The 19752-nt window shown below is 30.4% G+C and overlaps 8 protein-coding genes and 1 non-coding gene across 9 annotated transcripts; 4 read left to right on the top strand and 5 right to left on the bottom strand.

Moving 5' to 3' along the window:
- Positions 1-504: 504 nt before the first annotated feature.
- PHO84 (phosphate transporter PHO84) lies at positions 505-2490 on the bottom strand (the record flags this gene model as incomplete). Its single annotated transcript, XM_004178607.1, has 1 exon — positions 505-2490. One exon carries the CDS (start codon positions 2488-2490, stop codon positions 505-507), a length of 1986 nt encoding a protein of 661 aa, XP_004178655.1.
- A 1469-nt stretch (positions 2491-3959) lies between these two features.
- Positions 3960-4883, top strand: GTR1 (Rag GTPase GTR1; the record flags this gene model as incomplete). The annotated part of the gene is made up of 1 exon (XM_004178606.1): positions 3960-4883. One exon carries the CDS (start codon positions 3960-3962, stop codon positions 4881-4883), a length of 924 nt encoding a protein of 307 aa, XP_004178654.1.
- Positions 4884-5186: 303 nt separating this feature from the next.
- Positions 5187-8276, top strand: DSS1 (exoribonuclease II; the record flags this gene model as incomplete). The annotated part of the gene is made up of 1 exon (XM_004178605.1): positions 5187-8276. One exon carries the CDS (start codon positions 5187-5189, stop codon positions 8274-8276), a length of 3090 nt encoding a protein of 1029 aa, XP_004178653.1.
- Positions 8277-8559: 283 nt separating this feature from the next.
- On the bottom strand, positions 8560-8817 carry MRPL33 (mitochondrial 54S ribosomal protein uL30m; the record flags this gene model as incomplete). The annotated part of the gene is made up of 1 exon (XM_004178604.1): positions 8560-8817. The coding sequence occupies one exon, from the start codon at positions 8815-8817 to the stop codon at positions 8560-8562; it is 258 nt and encodes an 85-aa protein (XP_004178652.1).
- A 423-nt stretch (positions 8818-9240) lies between these two features.
- On the top strand, positions 9241-10803 carry NGL2 (RNA exonuclease; the record flags this gene model as incomplete). The annotated part of the gene is made up of 1 exon (XM_004178603.1): positions 9241-10803. One exon carries the CDS (start codon positions 9241-9243, stop codon positions 10801-10803), a length of 1563 nt encoding a protein of 520 aa, XP_004178651.1.
- A 223-nt stretch (positions 10804-11026) lies between these two features.
- On the bottom strand, positions 11027-12973 carry YKU70 (ATP-dependent DNA helicase YKU70; the record flags this gene model as incomplete). Its single annotated transcript, XM_004178602.1, has 1 exon — positions 11027-12973. The coding sequence occupies one exon, from the start codon at positions 12971-12973 to the stop codon at positions 11027-11029; it is 1947 nt and encodes a 648-aa protein (XP_004178650.1).
- Positions 12974-13703: 730 nt separating this feature from the next.
- TBLA0Btrna8Y lies at positions 13704-13795 on the bottom strand. Its single transcript is given in 2 exon segments — positions 13704-13741; positions 13756-13795. It is a non-coding gene; the product is annotated as a tRNA-Tyr (tRNA).
- A 2719-nt stretch (positions 13796-16514) lies between these two features.
- Positions 16515-17315, top strand: TBLA0B02880 (uncharacterized protein; the record flags this gene model as incomplete). Its single annotated transcript, XM_004178601.1, has 1 exon — positions 16515-17315. The coding sequence occupies one exon, from the start codon at positions 16515-16517 to the stop codon at positions 17313-17315; it is 801 nt and encodes a 266-aa protein (XP_004178649.1).
- Positions 17316-17781: 466 nt separating this feature from the next.
- Positions 17782-19227, bottom strand: RNT1 (ribonuclease III; the record flags this gene model as incomplete). The annotated part of the gene is made up of 1 exon (XM_004178600.1): positions 17782-19227. One exon carries the CDS (start codon positions 19225-19227, stop codon positions 17782-17784), a length of 1446 nt encoding a protein of 481 aa, XP_004178648.1.
- Between the last annotated feature and the right edge of the window lie 525 nt (positions 19228-19752).

The following is a 19752-nucleotide window of genomic DNA, read 5'->3' as shown; positions in this document are numbered from 1 at the left end:
CGGTGACGTTAACTTTAAGAACGGTGACGTTAACTTTTACAACCCTCCAAACAAAGCAACCTGTAAATATTATTATTTATTAAATCAAGATATATTGATAAAAAAAATAATGTTCCGTGTCGCTTAAGTAACTAACCGGTGACGTAAACTATACCGCCCTGAATAGGAAATGCTCCTAAAGATCTCCGAACACAAGGAAAATAAGGGGATGCCTTTTTTCGAATTGAATAGATTCAATTTGATTAGACTTGAATAGATTCAAAATCTTGAAATTTTGAAATTTTGAAATTTTTTTTCTGTTAAAATGATCATAATATACAAAATGAAATAAAGAGATATCTAGATACCAAAAAATGATAAAAAAGCTATATAAAAAACGAAAGTACAAGCAAATTGCATAAATTGAAGGAATATTTTTTTTTGTTCATGGAGGAAAGGAAGGAGAGGAGTTTATATTTTATTTTTAGGGGATTAAAAATGTATTTATTTTAGGGGATAGGCGAGTTAGTTTTTATTGAAATTCTCAGTTTCAATAATACTACGGTTATTATATTCATCCTCTTCTTCTTGGTTATGGAGGTTGTTATTTTCATATTCGTAATCGTTTGTACCGTTGTAATCTTGAATCTCTATGTCATTTGCATATTCGTTATCTTGATTGTATTCAGTTCCGAAATCATTTTCTTCTGGATAATCATCCTTTGGAGCATCTGAACATAAATGCTCATAACCCGGTATTTTTTCATCATGGTATTTGGCACTGATTTCTTCTAAAGTCATTCTCTTGGTTTCTGGGATTAATAAACTGGTAAAGATACCTAATAACATGAATAGGGCAAAGATTTCCATCACATGTGGTAACCAACAGTTCTTAGGTTTACCATCTCTAGCACAGTGGTGATTGATCAAAGTACCTAAGGCAGTTTGAGCAATGATGGAACCAATCTTACCTGAGGCAGCAGAGATACCATGAGCTGTAGATCTATATTTAGTGGGGAAACATTCACCTGGAACAATAAAAGTAGTAACGTTTGGACCAAAATTTTGGAAGAATTGTGTCACAATATATAGACCCAATAACCCACCATCAGTTAACTTATGATAACCAAACCCAATACCACAGAATAATCCGGTCAAAACAATAAACCCACCAACTTGAATTGGTTTTCTACCAATGGTATCAATTGTAGCAACAGCAACCCAATAACCAGGTAAGGAACCTGCACACATCAAGATTAAACTACCAGCAGCAGAGTTGTATAATTTGTAATAAACGTTTTTAGAACCAGCATAACCAATGGCTTGTAAGATAATAGCAGTGTTTAAAGATAACCCGTAAAAGGCAACATCTAACATGAACCAAGAACCAGCAGTACCCAAAAGAATCTTACCATATTTCCATTGACCGAAATGAGCCCAGAAATCTTTGAAACTGGCCTTATTGTCTGGAGCAGCTTCTGGTGTTGTTAGAGTCTTACCAAGAGGAGAAGTTTCGTTGGCTTCAATTTCTTCGACACGACTAGAATGTTTTTGTACGTGTATCTCTTGTTCATTAGTAATAATGTTTTCATCTTTGTTGTCGTAAGAAAGGGTAGCAGAAGAGTTTGAAGATTCATTGCTCGAAGGATTTGAATTATGTGTCACTTGAGAACCATCAACAACGTCCAGTTGATAACGTGGGGATTCTGGGATAGTTAATCTGAAATACAAAGCTGCAAGACCTGGGATGGCACCGAACCCAATAAGGATTCTCCACATTTGATCACAAGCTCTTTTACAATCTGGACCACAATGCGCCGAATCATAAGCAGGTTTCAATTGATCTTTATAAGCGGCAATACAAACAATAGACACGATACCACTAAAGATTTGGCCCCATGCTTGATTAGCAAAGACAGCACCCATGATGGCACCTCTCCATTTAGTGGTGGCGAATTCCGAAGTGATAATAGAGGATAATGGATAATCACCACCGATACCAAGACCCATAACAATTCTATAAAATGTCAACATTGCAGTGAAACTTAAACCCGGGGCTTGACCACACATGGTTTGCAAAATGGTACAAACAATAATAATAATCAATTCACAACCATAAATTTTCTTTCTACCCAATAAATCAGCAAGAACACCAAACCCGACTTGACCAACAACAGTACCTACAGAGGTCGAGACTTTCAACAAAGTTTGAGTCGACGATGGGATATTACCATCCCAAAAGACTTCGTTCATCATGGTGATACCCAAATTAATAGCAAAAATATCGTAGGAATCGGTCATGAACCCAACACCACCGACCAAGATTGATTTGATATGGTACCAACCGAATTTCGCATTGTCGATTTCTTGTAAAGCCAACTGACGACGTTTCACAGGATCTTCGATATCTGCAAAATCGTTTAGATAATTGTGATAAGCTGCATTACCACCTGCGCTAAGGGTGGCAGTAGTACGTTTTCTAGCTAGGGTATTTGATTGAGTTTTTTCCATTGGCTGTATGCTTTCGAAGAGCTAGAGAATGGAAATGATTGCAAGATTACAAGTTTCGAGTATTATTTTTTTTAAAAGTAACGAGTCGAGCTACTTATATATATATATATATAGATATATTTGTATGTTTATATGTTTTAATGTATCTATTTGAAAAAACTTTTTTTTTTTTTTTTTGCAGAAATCTTTATCACCATTACGAATTAGTTAATTTGCAATGGTAAAAAGTTTCAAACTCATCTTTTGAATTGAATTGAATTGAGTTCTTTTTTAAGATGGCCCACGTGGAACTCCTGCAATCTGCAATCTTTAAAAGGCAAGTTTAAGTAGGCGAGTTTAAAGTTATAGGCACGATTGCATTTACATTAACATTTACATTAACATTTACATCTAGTATTATTACTATTTGGATAAAAAGGCACTGGAATATTGAAAATTGAAAACCCATGTGGCCGGAGCCCGGAAGGCACGGCGCTAGCAGCACACGTGGGCCACGTGGGGCGTAATTTATGATTTTAGGGAGATGGAATTGTGAAGTTTTTTTTTGCCGAGCGGGGCGAGCCAGGGGCGGTGGCGCGTCACAAATTGGTGGCGTCAGCAATGTTGTGGGCATTTGGCGACGCAAATGGGAATGTGACGCGCACCCGCAATTGTTTGCGCCAGTAAAGAAGGCCGGGCACGTGACGCATGCGCTTATTGTTTGTTTGTTTGTTTTTTCACTAAGGTTAGTAACCCAAGTATAGCCATACTACAGTCCCTTGCAAAATAAAGCCTCCTACTACTGTTGCTGTTGCCAAAACACTACTTCCATGACGCAAACATTCATGGACTGCTGCTGTCTCGCACGTGCCCACGCAACACAATGCTGCCGCTGCAGCTGCTGTACGAACAGCACCTTTCACTAGATTTTGCAATTGTCTTTGTCTCTGTCCTTGTGCTGGCACGTGCTCATTTCCTTTCTCCTGCACGTGCTCATCTCCTATGTTACATTCGTTCCTAATGATTATTCCTTCCATTGTTTTCCAGTTGCCCATATATGTGGTTGCCCGTTTCAAATTTCCCATTTGCCCAGATAGTATCGTTTTTTATTATTTATATATATATATATATATATAAATATATAAATATATAAATATATACAGTTGTATGTTTATATAAACATAGATATTTTCATCGATAGATTAGTTTCTATATTTGTCCATTTATTTCATTACTATAAAAATACACGCCACCCTTAACCTCGGAGTTATAGTTCCGTAATAAGAAGTCCACCCGTGCACCCGAAATATTTTCGGATTTGACTTTGAAATATTCATCATGGAATATATATATATATATACGCCATAATAACATGTATGTTTAAAGTATAATTGGTTGAAAATATACATATAATTATTCAAATTCACGTATGTCCATGTATACGTGTATAATAATACGTATACACAAAACACTAAACATATACAAACTCAATGTCAAATAATAGAAAAAAATTGTTGCTGATGGGCCGTTCAGGGTCTGGGAAATCATCCATGAGGTCCATCATCTTTAGCAACTATTCTGCCTTCGATACTCGTAGACTTGGGGCTACAATCGATGTAGAACATTCTCATCTAAGGTTTCTTGGTAATATGACGTTGAATTTATGGGATTGTGGTGGTCAGGATGTCTTTATGGAAAATTATTTCACCAAACAAAAAGATCATATTTTCCAAATGGTTCAAGTATTGATCCATGTCTTTGATGTAGAATCTCAAGAAGTTATTAAAGATATAGATATTTTTACAAGAGCGTTGAAATTGTTGAAGAAATATTCTCCAGACGCCAAAATTTTCGTTTTATTACATAAGATGGATTTAGTTCAATTGGATAAGCGTAGTCAATTATTCCAAATCATGATGGAAAAATTACAACTAACCTCTAAAGAATTCGGATTCCCCAACCTAGTGGGGTTCCCCACGTCGATATGGGATGAATCTTTGTATAAAGCTTGGTCTCAAATCGTTTGTTCTTTAATCCCCAACATATCGACACATCAAACTAATCTGAAAAATTTTAAAAAAATTATAAATGCTTACGAAATAATTCTATTTGAAAGAACCACATTCTTGGTGATATCTTCTACCAATGAAAAAGATTTATCTACAAGTTCTAATTCAAATTCAAAACTGGATCCAAAAAGGTTTGAAAAAATATCAAATATAATGAAGAATTATAAACAAAGCTGTAACAAGTTGAAATCAGGGTTTAAAACGTTAATTTTAAATAATAACATTTACATTTCGGAATTATCTTCCAATATGGTTTGTTTCATTGTGTTGAATGACAAAGGTGCCACTCAATCACCTCAGATGATTTTGGAAAATATAAATAAAGCTAAAACTTTCTTTAAATAAATTGTATAATTATATGTAGGCAATTGGTTATGTAATTCCGGCCCAGTCAGTATTCGAACGCGCAACTAAAAAAAAGGTATAGCATTTATATATATATAATNTATATATATATATACAATATAGTATNTTACTNTAATACATTTACTACTTAATAAATTTAAAATTTAAAATTTAAAACGTTAAAAAGTAAACGAACGAAAGGGAAAAGGGGTAAAAAAAAACGGGAAAAAAAAAAAAAAAAAAAACGGAAAAAAAAAAAAAAAAAACGTAAAAAAAAACTAAATTTGTACTGTGTTCTTGCCCATGGTTAGAGTCTCTAGAAGTTTAAATTGGCATCAGTCAAATTGGTTATTGAAAAATTATCCCAATTCACAGAATACAAAATATGATTATCCTTCTCGTAAAGCTTATACACCGCCCCTTCATAATAATGTGACAAAGCATAATAAATTAAGTAATGAAGATATTGAAAAAATCAAACAAACTTTTTTAATTAGAATAAAAGAACTAGACCCTTCCATTACCATCAAAGAATTACCAGAAATTACAAATGAATATCGAAAAAGATTCCTACAAAGATTCATCATTCCATCCAGTAAATGGTTTAATTCTATAGAATGGGATTCTCGTACGATTACTCCTAAATTTTCCAAATATATGTTGAATTCTACGTTCAGTTTTGATGCCTGGTATCAAAAGATTATATCAAATTCATTCAATTTAACTTTCACCAAACATTCATTAGAATTAGACCCATTGAATATAGGTGACTTAATATTATTACCGGATTCGTCAAACTTATTAATGTGTGTCGATATACCGCATAATACAAAGGATCCAAGGTATACTTTTGCCTCTAGTGATGGTAAATTATTTTTCAAAACAAGAAGTAATATTCCACTTAGAATACCCAATAAGTTGCCAAATTATTTAATGGATTCTAGACTTTTATTCACTGAATTCGATCATGGCAATAATTCCATCGGCACAATTAAAAATACTCAAAATATTAAAATCTTATTACCAATCATTGCTAGACAATTGGTAGTGCGACCAATCTTGAATAATTTAAATAAATCTGCCAATGATAAATTATCAATAATTTTAAAAAAATTAGAATTGATTCATAGATTAATTCAAAATGGTAATGGGCCGTATCAAATTTCTTTTTTCAAATTAATTAAATTAATTGATATTTTAAATTTAAATGATTTCGATAATTCAAAAAAATTTGATATTAATTTAAATTTTTCAAAATTGTTATCATCCAATGAAATTGAAAGTTTAAATTCATCAACCGAGATTGATGCTTCCACGTTTTTGGCCACTTACTGGGCTATAAGATTACAGCAACAAGATTTTCTTTGGGGTAAAATACAAGTAAATAAAGCTCTATTGTCTCCAATATCAGTCACCGTGTTACCTTTGGTATTATATCATAATTACTATAATAATTTCCTACAACGTTCGAACAATGCTATAAAAAATGGTAAATCGTTACTAGATTCATTTATTGATGATATTAATAATCAATCTACTACTAATACTACTAATAATAATAATAATACCACTATCATTACCACTACTACCACTAATAATAATAAATTGGATTCATCAAAAAATATCTCTCAAAATTATCCCGAATTTATTAATATTTTCCAAAATTATTGTGCAGGCAATTTCGATGATAATTCAAAAATTATTGCGTTAATTTCAAAAATATTAAGAAGATTAACAAAGTTTAAAGATTCGGATCTTACGAAGGATACATGTAAGGAGTTATTAGATTTATGCACTTCAAAAGGCACTTCAAAAGGCACTTCAGGAGACGCTTCAGGAGACGCTTCAAGGAACACATCTAAGGACTCTTCACAGGGCACGTCAAAGGATACGCCGAATGGTATTAATAATCAAGATCCCCAATTTAATTTACTGCATAATAATATAGAAATTGCGTTACCAAACTCCTCCAAATTAACAAAAGATCAAACCTTATTTTATAATTTAATTGAGCCTCCTAAATTAACTCAGTTTTCCAAATTTCATCATGATTTTAACGATTTGAAAGTATATTGTATTGATTCTGAGACAGCTCATGAGATTGATGATGGAATTTCCATCGAAAAGTTAAACAATAATCTCTTCACTTTACATATTCATATTGCAGACCCTTCTTCCATATTTCTTAATCATGAGAAGAACTCGGATATCCAAAATTTATTAAATATGGCACTTTCCAAAAGTTTTACCACTTATTTGCCTGATCTAGTATCTCCAATGTTGCCAAAATCATTTTGTAAATTATCAGATTTAGGTTATGATAATCAAAAGACAGCTACAATCTCTTTCTCAGTAAACGTGGAAGTCGATTCCAATAATGAATCTATTAAAATTTTGCATAATACTTTCAAAGTAAGGTTAGGTATAGTTTCAAAATTCCCTTCAAATACAACTTATGATAATGTAGATAGAATATTATCTAATTCTACTGAAGAAAATTTAAAATCAGGTGTGACATCTGATATTCAAAATGATTTACGAAATCTTTCTCAAATTTCTAATCTTTTAAAAAAAAATAGAATTCAAAATGGTAATGCTGTAATATTTGGTGAAGGCTTCAATAAAGGTTTGGTTACTTTAAGTTGCTCCAAAGATGGAGGTCCAGTTATAAATTTCAAGGATCAAAATGATACTAAATCAGTGACTTTGGTTACTGAAATGATGATACTGGCAAATTCTTTAGCTGCCAGACTCTTTAAAGAGAATAAGATCCCAGGTATATTCCGTTGTTATCATGAATTACATTTGGCTAAAAAGGCCCAATTAGAATTTGATATATTAAGAGAGAATATTAAAGTTAATTCACACTTACCTAATATTAAAGAAATCAGCAAATTTGGATCATTATTAAATTCAAGTTTTTATACAGACTTACCACTCCCACATCAGATGATTGGAGCTGCAAATTATTTAACTGTAACTTCACCATTAAGAAGATTCCCAGATCTTGTAAACCATATGCAAATTCAGCACTTCATAAAAAAGAAACCATTCAAGTATTCAACAACTGACATACAAAAGATGTTACCAATTATCCAATCTCGTGATATCATTATTCGAGAATTATCGGGGAAATGTAATAAATATTATTTGTTAAATTATTTGAAGGAGCAAATAAAAAAGAATCCGAGTCAGACTTTTGACGTATTAATAACATCTGTTTCGAATTTAGGATTTATTCATTGTATTTTGCCTAATTTCTCTTCCTCTATGGGTATCTTGAAATTAAAACCTGATTTAGATTTTACTCCATCTATTGGTGATGTTATTAGAAATTGTAAAATAGATAAAATAGACGCATTAGATGGGCGCTTAGATTTCTCAATGGTTTAAATTTGATTACACTTTATGTATTATAGTAGCATCCACTGCGGAAAACTATGAAAACCTTTTGTAATATATTGATGATCCTTGTAAATATTAGAATATATATAATGCATGCATCTGCTCTTTTTCCATTACTTATATATTTCTATGTAATAATAATAATATATAGACTTGATAAAAAAAGATAAAAAGAGATATCTTAATTAAAATAGAGTGTAACAAGGAAAAGCAGAAGTGGGTGAGAGAAAAACCGTCTAATAATTTTGTATATACATGAATTGGTCAGTTTCTAAGTAGATACCCTTTTTTCGATTATAAAGCCAGGATTACTTCTTCTTGAATCATGAACTTCTGCTTTTGTTAAAGCTTTGTCTGTCAGTTCAACATCTACAAGTTCTTTCACTCTCAATATGGCACCTGCAGTAGAAGGTGAAATCTTCTGATACGCTATAGAACCTCTTTTTCCTAAGCCTAACGACTTTACAATAGATCTTGATTTTTGAGGTAGACCTATTAAGGACCTTTGAAGTGTGATTTTGTAAAACATGGTAATAATATAATAGAGTGCTAGTTTAGTATTTATTATTGTAAAAGTTGATATGTTATTTCTAGAAGCTGTTTTTGCTTGCAATTTCAAACCTTTTTTATTTCGATATACAACTACTATTACTACTACACTCTTAAATAATTTTGAAGTCTTTATTCACAGTTATATTGTAAATATTTCAAGAGCTTCGGGTAATATCCCGAACTCTCGTGACTTAAGAAAAACAGGAAAACGCAAAGAGAGAATTGAAATAATGAAAAAATATCAAATAGTGCAGCAAATATATGGAGAGCTAAATATAACCATCTTGGCAATGTCATTTAGTTGACTACACGATTGGTTCGTTTTGTTATTTACAATTATTGTTAATGATAATTAAAATATATCTTACCATTTCGAATAAATTAAATAAAACTATCAAAAATGACACAAGTAGATGTAGTAGTAGAAACTCCAGTTGAAACTGTTGAAAATTCACTAAGTGTTAAAGATTCTACTCTAGTACAATCTCAACTTAATGATTCTTCTAATGACCTTGTCACCAATACTAAGAACAATAAACAAAATAAAAAATCAAAGAAGAAGAATGAAAGACAGAAGAAAATAGATATCTCTCCAGAACATATTGCTCAAGTTCGAGCTAAGAGAGAAGCTGCTAGGAAAGCTAAGAGAGACGCTTTATTGGCACAAGGTATTGACCCAGACTGTCCCAAGGAATTACAATTTATTAAAAGGCCTATCTTGCAAATGCATGAAAATGAGCCAGTTAAAGGCTTTAAATTTAGTTTAATGACATATAACTGTTTGGCTCAAGCTTTAATTCGAAGAAAATTATTTCCCGAAGGTGGTGATGCATTAAAATGGCATAGGAGATCAAAAGTATTATTAAATGAATTCAAACATTATAATCCAGATATTATATGTTTACAAGAAATAGATCATGTTCAATATCAATCGTTTTGGAAAGAAGAATTTTCAAAGCTTGGATATGAATGTCAATTTTACAAGAAACCATCAAAAAATCACGGTGTGTCAGTAGTCTGGAAAAAGGAATTATTTGAAATGACTGATAGAATGTTAGTGGATTATGATAAGGAACTTTCAGGTGATATTGAACCAAGAACAACTACTAACAACATTGCTTTATTATTATCGTTAAAATTTTCCAAAAAAGTTACAGAAAGATTTCCTAAAAACATAAACAAGACGGGTATTTTAATAGGTACTACTCATTTATTCTGGCATCCATTTGGTACTTATGAAAGAACTAGACAATGTTATATTATTCTAAACAAAATGAAGGAATTTATTGATAGAGTAAACATTTTGCAAAATAACGGAGATAAGGACTTCTCACATTGGTATCCATTCTTTTGCGGCGACTTTAATTCCCAACCTTTTGATAGCCCGTATTTATCCATGACCTCCAAGCCAATTAAGTATTCTGGTAGGTCTAAAACTGTCATTGAATGTAGTACATCATTTAAATTTTCTAAAAAACGTGATGGTGAAGAAGGTGATGACGAAGAAGGTGGAAACATTGAAAAATTTGGTAAAGACCAACCACAGCACCCTGTACCAGATGATTATCAAGCTAATGATGAACAAAAGTTACTTGTAACCAAGATGCAAGAGCTACACAATTCATTAGATATGAGAGCCATTTCATTATATTCTGCTGGTTATTCTAAAGTTCATCCAGAAAATTCAGGCATTGATAATGAACGTAATGAACCTGAGATCTCTAATTGGGCTCACATATGGAGAGGTTTGTTAGATTATTTATTTTACATAAAAAGTTGGGATTTTACTCCTAATAAGGAGATTGATAGTTTAGAAGATTTTGAAAGGGAAAATGATATAAAAATCAGAGGATATTTAAGAATGCCTCCAGCAAAAGAACTTCCATCACATGGTCAACCATTTGAAGGTGAATACCCAAGTGACCATTTGTGTATGCTTTGTGAAGTTGAATTATGCTTATAGGGAAAGGCTAAATGCCTGGGTTGATATTTGTTATCGCTACTTTCAGAATTCATTAATGCATTGATTTACACAATTTTATAGATAGAATTACAGTTAGATACAAAGTTTATATATTTAAATATCCGAATCACAATTGCATTTTTATAGAGTGCAGTATATTTCTTTTGGGTGATTTGTATAATTTACTATTGGTTTATTAAATATATGGTACATCAAAATCTAATCAAAGATTTAATGCTAGTTTTTCTTTTTGTTTCCTCTTTTTAAGAGTTACGGGTGTTGGTTCAATATCCATTTGTGCATCCTCGTTTATTTTCTTGAAAACCCTATTCCAATGTTCAATGAATTTACTCAATCTTTGGTTATATAATTCAGGAGCTTGTGAAGATTGGATGATTCTCTTCCGTAACTTATCTAAACGATACAAGGTATCATCTTCATAAACTTCTCTTTCTAATACCTCCTGTGGTGTATCAGTTAATGAAGTGTCTTCGATTTGCAATAAGTAATCATGTAAAATCTTGTAATATTTTTGTAAAGCTGGATTTCTATAACTAGACGGTCTGTACCCTTTACGCAAATCTAATGTTCCTAAAATATACTCAGTGAGTTTTTTCATTTTTTCGTATTCAGATATATTTTTGTTTGTTCCAGGACTATAGCTTGTTAAGGCTGGAAATCTTCTTATTTCATCTAAAAATGGAACTTGAAAGAGATAAAGTCCTTCATTGTGCTCATTTTCATTAGACGGAGATAGTATATGTATGGTGGGGTGACCCCCTGAACTTGACACTCCCCATACTATCGCAACTTTCTTTTTTTTATGCAGAGTTCTAAATAAGGAAGCCATTGTCTTGATTGAACCTTCGTAGCTTGATTCATCAGGAACAACGAAGGAAGCTTTATCAATATTATTGTAATACTTTAATGAGATATCTTTAGATCGAAAGCCTAATAATTTCATAAAGGGTCTATTTTCCATGTATTCATTTTTAATATTTTGGGTAGCTTCATCAGATAATTCTATGTTTATATCACCATACTTATATACTTTTTGAAAGTCTTCGTCTTTTAATTCTTCGCCAGTATTAGGATCTAAAAATTTCCTTCTCGAAAAAGCTTCTTTTCTAACATTTTCATGTTCATATACTAGCTTGTATCTTGTTCCCGGTTTTTCAATACTAAAAATATTGTAACCTGTTATTCCAATGATAAAATTTGATGCTTCATCCAATATTAATGGGCATTGGAATCTAACTCTCCTTATTTCCTGTTTCCTTAAAATTCTTTGCTTAATATTACTTGCTTCAATTGGTTTTGTATTTGGTCTACAGAACCTTCTTAAAGATGGATTAATTTTCCTATCTGTAGTTTTAGATTTACTAGTGTCCTTAAGGTCGTTAATTAGGAGATAATGATTTCCATTCTCTCCAGCGTCATCATAATAATCTTCAACATCGATTTCAGAAGTATCATCATTTATTGGTAATTTTAATATATCAGAATAAAAAGTATCATCGAATTGTGAATCCGGTTTGTTTATAAAGAAGGTAGAAAAAAATATTTCACTTTCATTCAAATCATTCACCATACGTCTTAATTTTTTTCTTGTTTCATTATTTTCTGATTCAATTGGTTTATCATTATTTGTAAACAAAAACACCTTTTTAATGTTGAAACCCTTTGAATGATGTAAACTATCAAAATTTAAAAACTGTTCTTGGACTACATTGAAAATATCTTCCAGTTTAGTTGGTCTAGAATTATCAAATTTGAAAATATCTTCCAATTTTTTTCTGTCATGGCTTAAATCTTCCAATAAATCTGTCACTTTTTTCATTGTCTTTACGTTAATATCACTCAATTGGAAAAATTCATAGATACCAAATTTATTCTTTTCTACAGAATCGCTAGTATGGTGAAACAAATAAAAACCGATAGCCGTATTGGGTCTACTAATAATTAACTGTTCGAATAAATCAGATAAAGACTCAAGGATTTCTAATAATTGTGATTTGCCCTTTAATTCTGGTAAATTTTCAAACATTTCAGATGATAACTCTACACAAAATATGATCCCTTCATGAATATGGAATTTTTTATATGAGGCGTTCCTAGATGCATCATTATCATCCATTAGATGATTGGAATTATTGGAGAAGAAACTCATTCAGTAACAGCAATTAGAATCCTTCCTCTATTACTAATAAGCATACAATGTATGGTTTTTAAAATTCTGAAGCAAACTGAATTAATTTGAAAAATATATATAGGTGGGTGTTTCTTAAATTTTGATCGATACCAAAACAGTTCTTGGAATGCAACATCATTAAATATCTAGATCAGTAAACTCCGAAAAAAAAGAAATAAAAATAGAAAACATAACCAAAAAAACAAAACAGTCTTAAGAGTTTAATATCAATTAGCAATAACAAAAAAAAGTCAATTCTCATGCAATAATCCTTGTTATTAAGTTATTACTTATTGAATCCACAACAATATATGTTTTTCCTATTACTGTGTATATTTGAAAAATTCTAGTGAATATATATTATCTGTACTCAGAAATTGATATCATTGGATATTGTTAAAAGTATATGACCCGTAGTGATCTTAGTACATTTACTGTACTTCTTGGACTTAAGATATGTTTATAGTATAAAATTGTTTGTTAATCATTAAAAATTTAATGACGCCAAACAAGAATCCACTACAGAATTCGTAAAAATCATTTGTGCAAAACAAAAAAATTATTCCAAGATTATTCCTTAATATTATCTAATTACATTCACTTTTCTAAAATATTAGCTCAATTGCCTCATCACAGAGTCATATAGCTTGTATAATATGAAGACTGTCAATGATCACGTGATATAACCATGTGTGTTGAAAAATACAACTCTCCCGGGGGGCGAGTCGAACGCCCGATCTCAAGATTTACTTTTTTTTCAAATTACAGTCTTGCGCCTTAAACCAACTTGGCTACCGAGAGGATTCTGAAATTCCTGAAAACCTCTTTAAGGATAAGGTAATAAGTAAAATGTACTTGATAAAAATTTTAGGTAAGTAAGAAATTAAAAGAGCAAATAAGGAAATTTAAGAAGTCCTTTTTGCACTTTTGTTTTGTTTTCTATTCATTGAGTACAAGACAAAACTCTATATAGCAACACAGATTAGTTACAGACCCCTTAAGTAATCAATGAATAAATGTGATATTCGCTCAATAGTTACGAAGTCTGTATATGGTTTGATAATAATATTTTGCAATAGAAGTTGTTAAGGCACCGTATATCCAGAGAAAGTAGTTTAGGGGTATCAGAACGTGAATAAATATTGAGACATTTTTTTTCCTTGTTTCCTCTATAGTATTCTTTATTTAACTCAATAATTAGAATACAACAAAGTATTTAAAATATTTACTTACTACTTATTCAAAAAAGTATTCAATCTATATGTAATTGTTTAATTCTAGGTAATATAGTCTGTCATCTTTCAGTTTGGACATTAGTTCTCATTCAAAGGAGTTGAAGATCTTAATGTTTAAATATCTCTGTGAGGTTGGTCTAAATTCTGTGTTTATTAGAAAACATTTTTGAGACACTAAGATGGCAATTCAAACAAGCAAGTTAACTTATATTATCTCCAAAAGAATAATTGCTTGGTAAAAGTCTTATAAAAGTTTACACATATCCATCAAATAAATATCAAAATGATCCTACAAAACAGTGCCCAGTTTTGTCAGATCTGTGGCACTATGTGTCATAAGTCGTGGGTTTGTGTTAACAGCTAATAAAATATGAATTTAGTCGTAATTGTGGCTTTATACAACAACTAATAACAACTTAATATAATTAATAATCCAACATGCATTAAGCATACGTGGCCTCACTACTAAAAATACCCAAGTGGTGATATTAAGAAGGTATTAGGATGTGATAGGTTCTATTTTAATATCAGACCATCAATTTGTTGATGGTGGATCTGTCCATTTTTTGGAGTATAAATTACCACGAAAATATCCCAAAAGTTTACAACTGTTCATTGTATATCCTGTATATATTATATATTCCCTTTCGAAAGAAGCAAGGAGATTTTTTATAATAATAATATAATAATTATTCAAACAGATTACTTAACTAAGAATTAAACTATGAGCAACAATATTTTGAACAGTTCGACTGCTGGTCAAATTTATATTCTATGAAATAGATACAATATACTAATATTACTAAATTTCTTATAACTAACACCAAATGTGAAATCTTCTAATAACTGATATAAATGATTTACTATATTTGTTTTTTTTATTTATGGTTTTTTTTATTACATCTATATTGAACAAAACTTAAATCTCAACATATTATTAAACTTAAAAATTAACAATAATTCTAAACCCGATAATTCTGTAAATGAATTGATGAAAAAACTACTTACCAAAATAGAATATAATATTCAAGACAGTTGTTAACCTTTACCATAGAATAATGTTGTACGACATTAGAATCCTTACTATTAGTATTGCTGTTAGTCATAATTACGAGAATAATTCTTTTTTTTGTATATTGTTTATAGCATAGAAACCTCCTACCCTTTTGAGTAGGAATTAAAATTATAAAAATATATAAAAATATATAAGATTAGATGTCGACTGAAATATTGGCAATCTATACATTATTTTTTGGACAAGAGAAGTCAATTCATCGTCGTCTATAAGTGAAAATTTTCCACCTAATCAACCTCACAAGAGATATGTATCTCTCATGCTTAGTATATCCTGTAGAGGCTACATGATGTACTTTAATTAACGACAACGAATTTTCTAATTGGGGTTTTTATTAGTAACGTATATTCAAGTTATACTATCCTTTATCCTAAACCAGTATATCTACTGTTGTATGTATAAAGACCATAAATATCTAGAAAAATTATTGTTGTTTAACATGATAGGTTCTATGCTACATAATAATACTTTTAAAGCCAAATAACCTTGTCATTACATAAATATACATAACAATATAAAACATCATTATATAACTTCAATTTATTAAATCAAGGTAGAAACAAGTAACAAACAATTTCAAAAGACAAGCTGGTAAAAGAGGAGTAAAAAAAGCAAATACGTTACTGTCAAAGAAAGCTTTATAGAATAATATATATTATTCCATTTTAGTAGTAAAATCTATAAAAATTTAGCTTTGAATTTACCGGAGAATATAAAAATTTAATAGCTAACTTTAATTGCACACATAGCACTTCTCTAAAATATTTTTTAACAAAACCCATTTTACTTGAATATATTACAACTTATAATAATAATTACAAAATTTGAAGCTAGTTTTCCTATATATAATAAAACAATTTTAAAATACTTCCAGGTCTTTCAAAGGTAACTTCATATTCTAATATTTCTATTTCTCTCTTTTTCAAGTTTGCGACACTTTTGAACGACACAATATTTAAATCTGTAAAATCTGTATATACAGTATAAAATTGAAAACCAAAATATTTTAAAAAAAGGTATACAAAAACGTAGAAACCTTGTCTAGTTATTTTTTTTAAATATATATCAAACTTGAAAGAGTATATAGCTAATTCACATTTTTGGGCTATACTTTCTCAATATAAATCTTTTCTATATTTCTTATCTTAAATTCTAATAAAGGCTTGCTATATCAATAAATTGATACTATTTATTGTATAAAAAAATTGAAATGAAATCTAGTTATTCTACTACCAAATATCTCAAATCGTCTCCAATAAAAAAAAAAGGTTCAAAACCTATTATATCTAAAGACTTGCAAATCATTAATATGAAATACCAATTAACTACACATGGTGGTAAACCTATAAATAAGGAGGTTACCAAGACTTCTACTTATTTAAATTCAAGTTTAGGACGAACTACCAAGTGTTCTTTGACTAATGTCTCTAAAGAAGTTAATGTCCTAGTAACAAAATTCTCTGGAAATGAAAGTAGTAAAAAACTTCAGAACGCTTTAGATTGGACCAATCCTAACTTATTTGATTCACTGTATGTACCTTACAAATATTCAGTTGAGCAAGATTATTTGTATAATAATGCTTTTATTGGAGATGATGATTCTAATAATGTCCCAGATATCTATGAGACTGCTTGTATCTACGATGGCTTCAATAGTAATAATAGTACTGTGATAAACAATAAAGAGGAAGTGAAAAGAAATCCAAGAAATATTAAAGACTCCAAAGATACAGATGCCGATAGTGCCAAACAAAAATTAATTGGTATCTCAAATCTACAACTATTAGCTGAATTTTCCAGCGTCCAGAAAATATATAGTAAGAAGATTAATTTTACAGAAACCAATGTTTTGTTAGATAACCATAAAAATATTACACTTAATGAATTATTTTACCCGCAAAAGAATATATGCTTTGAACACCTTCTGAATATTAAGCTTATCCCACAAGATGTTTTAGCAGAACGAGCTAGAAGAACAAAATACACGTTTGAACCACGACGTGATCGTTAATAATCATTATGATATTATTCATAATGAATATGAAGAATTCGATTTTTACAGAAATGAATTGAATATTTTAAAACATCTTTTTAATTATGCAGATAAAGAAGACTTAAGAACATTTGTCTGTTGTGGTCAATCATTTTTTAGTCTCCATGACTTATATATTCATAAGGAAATTAAAACCTATTGGAAAAATAAGGCAAAAGTATTATAGCTTTAAACCTTAAATACGATAGTTTATAAGTACTTTTAATTATAATTTTTGATGACCCATGATTTCTATAGTGTATATTATATAGATACATAATACATTATTTAAATAATATAATATAATTTAACCAGATGTATAATGCGGAATACTAAAAGTAGATTTTAGTATCAATGTTTAGATTGTTCCTTTAAGCGCTAAGTTCCGAATGCTTTAAATGGGCAACGATTGTTGAATAAATGTATGTAGAAAGCAACCGTTAAATTATGAAAAAAACAGCTCCCCATTTTCGTTCAAAGATATTTTAGCTTTTGATTTTTCACCGCTATCCTTGATTGAAGATTCTGATCTTGGTATAGCAGCTCTGAGTTGTGAATATTTTTCAATAAGCTCAGAATTGTCCAAAACAGACATTGCAGCCTTAATTCCGGCAAGTTTAACATTCCTGCCTACCCCTACACCCAGAACAGTACCATCCCCAATTCTACATTCAACTACAGAATATGGTTGACTCTGTGATGGCATTTTGGTTGCTACATATTGCAACTTAAGAGCGGCGTAACCAATTAATGAGTATAGTTCCTTTTTAGCATTTGGATTAAGATTATCAGTATTTTCCAATTCGATATCTGTTTTGGATACCTTTTCAATTAATGGTTTCGATAATTTTGCTAGCCATTTTCGAATTTTAGGTAAATTTTTTTGTGCATCATCTTCCATCAAACCACCAATATATGCTTCAAATACATCTGCATAAGCCTTAGCGCTAAGTGAACCGTTTTTCTGTTCACCACTCTTAGCTGCTTTTATTCCTTTTTCTAGTCCATAGAGATAGGTCCATTCCCTTAAGTTTTCATTATTGATCAACATTATTCTTAATTTTGAAAGTTTTCCTTCTGAATAGTTCGGAAATTTATTGTAAATAATTGTGGATATAGTTGTATTTAAAATTGAATCACCTAACCATTCTAATCTTTCATTGTGCGCATTAAGCATTTGACTTTCTAATAAAAATAGTTTGTCCTTAACAATTGACTTATGAATAAAAACTTTAGCTTTAATTGCTGGATTTTCAATTTCTGGCAATGGAGGTGGCCATTTCTTCTTCTTCTTCTTGCTACCAGCTTTATCTATCTGGTATGCTTCTGGATTATAACTATCCTCATCGTCTTCATCTTTCGCTTTCAAATCACTTCCCGTTTTATCATCAGGTGATTCCAATTTCTTATCTGAAAGAGTTTCAATATCTGAGTTTTCTAAACCAATCAATACTGGCCTTGTATCCTTTGAATCATATGTTTCTCCAAAACTTGATAATTGACTAAATACAGAATCTTTACCAAGTTCATGCAATGATTTTAATTCAGCTGCCAATTTTAATGATGGCCTCATAAAAAAGTTACAAATTTCTGGAGAGATTTTCTCAAAATTTTCAATGTTTTCCTTGTATATTTTCAAGTTTGGAGATAATTCTATTATTTTTTGATAAGATTCGACTAATTTGGTTACTGCATGTTCTATTTGTAAAGATCGAGCATAACCATAACAATGAAGTGAATCTTGAATGCTAGTAGTTGATTTTAGTTCCTCTTGTGCGTCTTTCCTAGTGATAGCAGTGATAGCTTTCTTAGAAGGATATGAGACCTCCTGGTCTTCCACTTCTGTATATCTTCTTTTGCCTTTCCCCGCTTTAGAAACCTTTTTACTCATAGTTAATCAAGTTTAAGAAGCTTGTGGAAATTTCTTAAAAATAGGTTAGAAAAAGATGACAAAAGTTATAGAATCTAATTATCTAACTAGACTGAAAAAAAAAGTGATGTGTTCTTTTTAAATAGATGCGATATTAAAATTTCTTAGGATGAAAAATAGATGAGCAAATTTACGGACTTAGGTTATAAAGAAACTGATTAGGTAAAAATTTTTTCAATTTTAAATAGAATAGCTTGAAAAGCTGTCTATTCTATCTTTATAAAAATAAGGTTTATTACAACTTCAGCAGTTTATGTATTATTATAAAATGTTTGGCCTTTAGAAAGCAAGTGTCTTGGTTAGTATATCCTTAGTAATCAAATAAGGAATGTATGCCAGAATTAAAAGTTCGTGAGAAAATTAAATATATAAATCTATAAATGTATTTTGCTGAGTAAGATCTTTAGAAAAAAATTAAACAATGCCACTTTTGACACAATGATGAGTTGAACACAGATAAAGATTACAATAAATAAAAATAGGATA

This window comes from Henningerozyma blattae, chromosome 2 (genome assembly GCF_000315915.1).
Source record: "Henningerozyma blattae CBS 6284 chromosome 2, complete genome".
NCBI lineage: Eukaryota > Fungi > Ascomycota > Saccharomycetes > Saccharomycetales > Saccharomycetaceae > Henningerozyma > Henningerozyma blattae.
The sequence above is the reverse complement of the archived record's forward strand: the minus strand, read 5'-3'. Positions and strand labels throughout refer to the sequence as shown.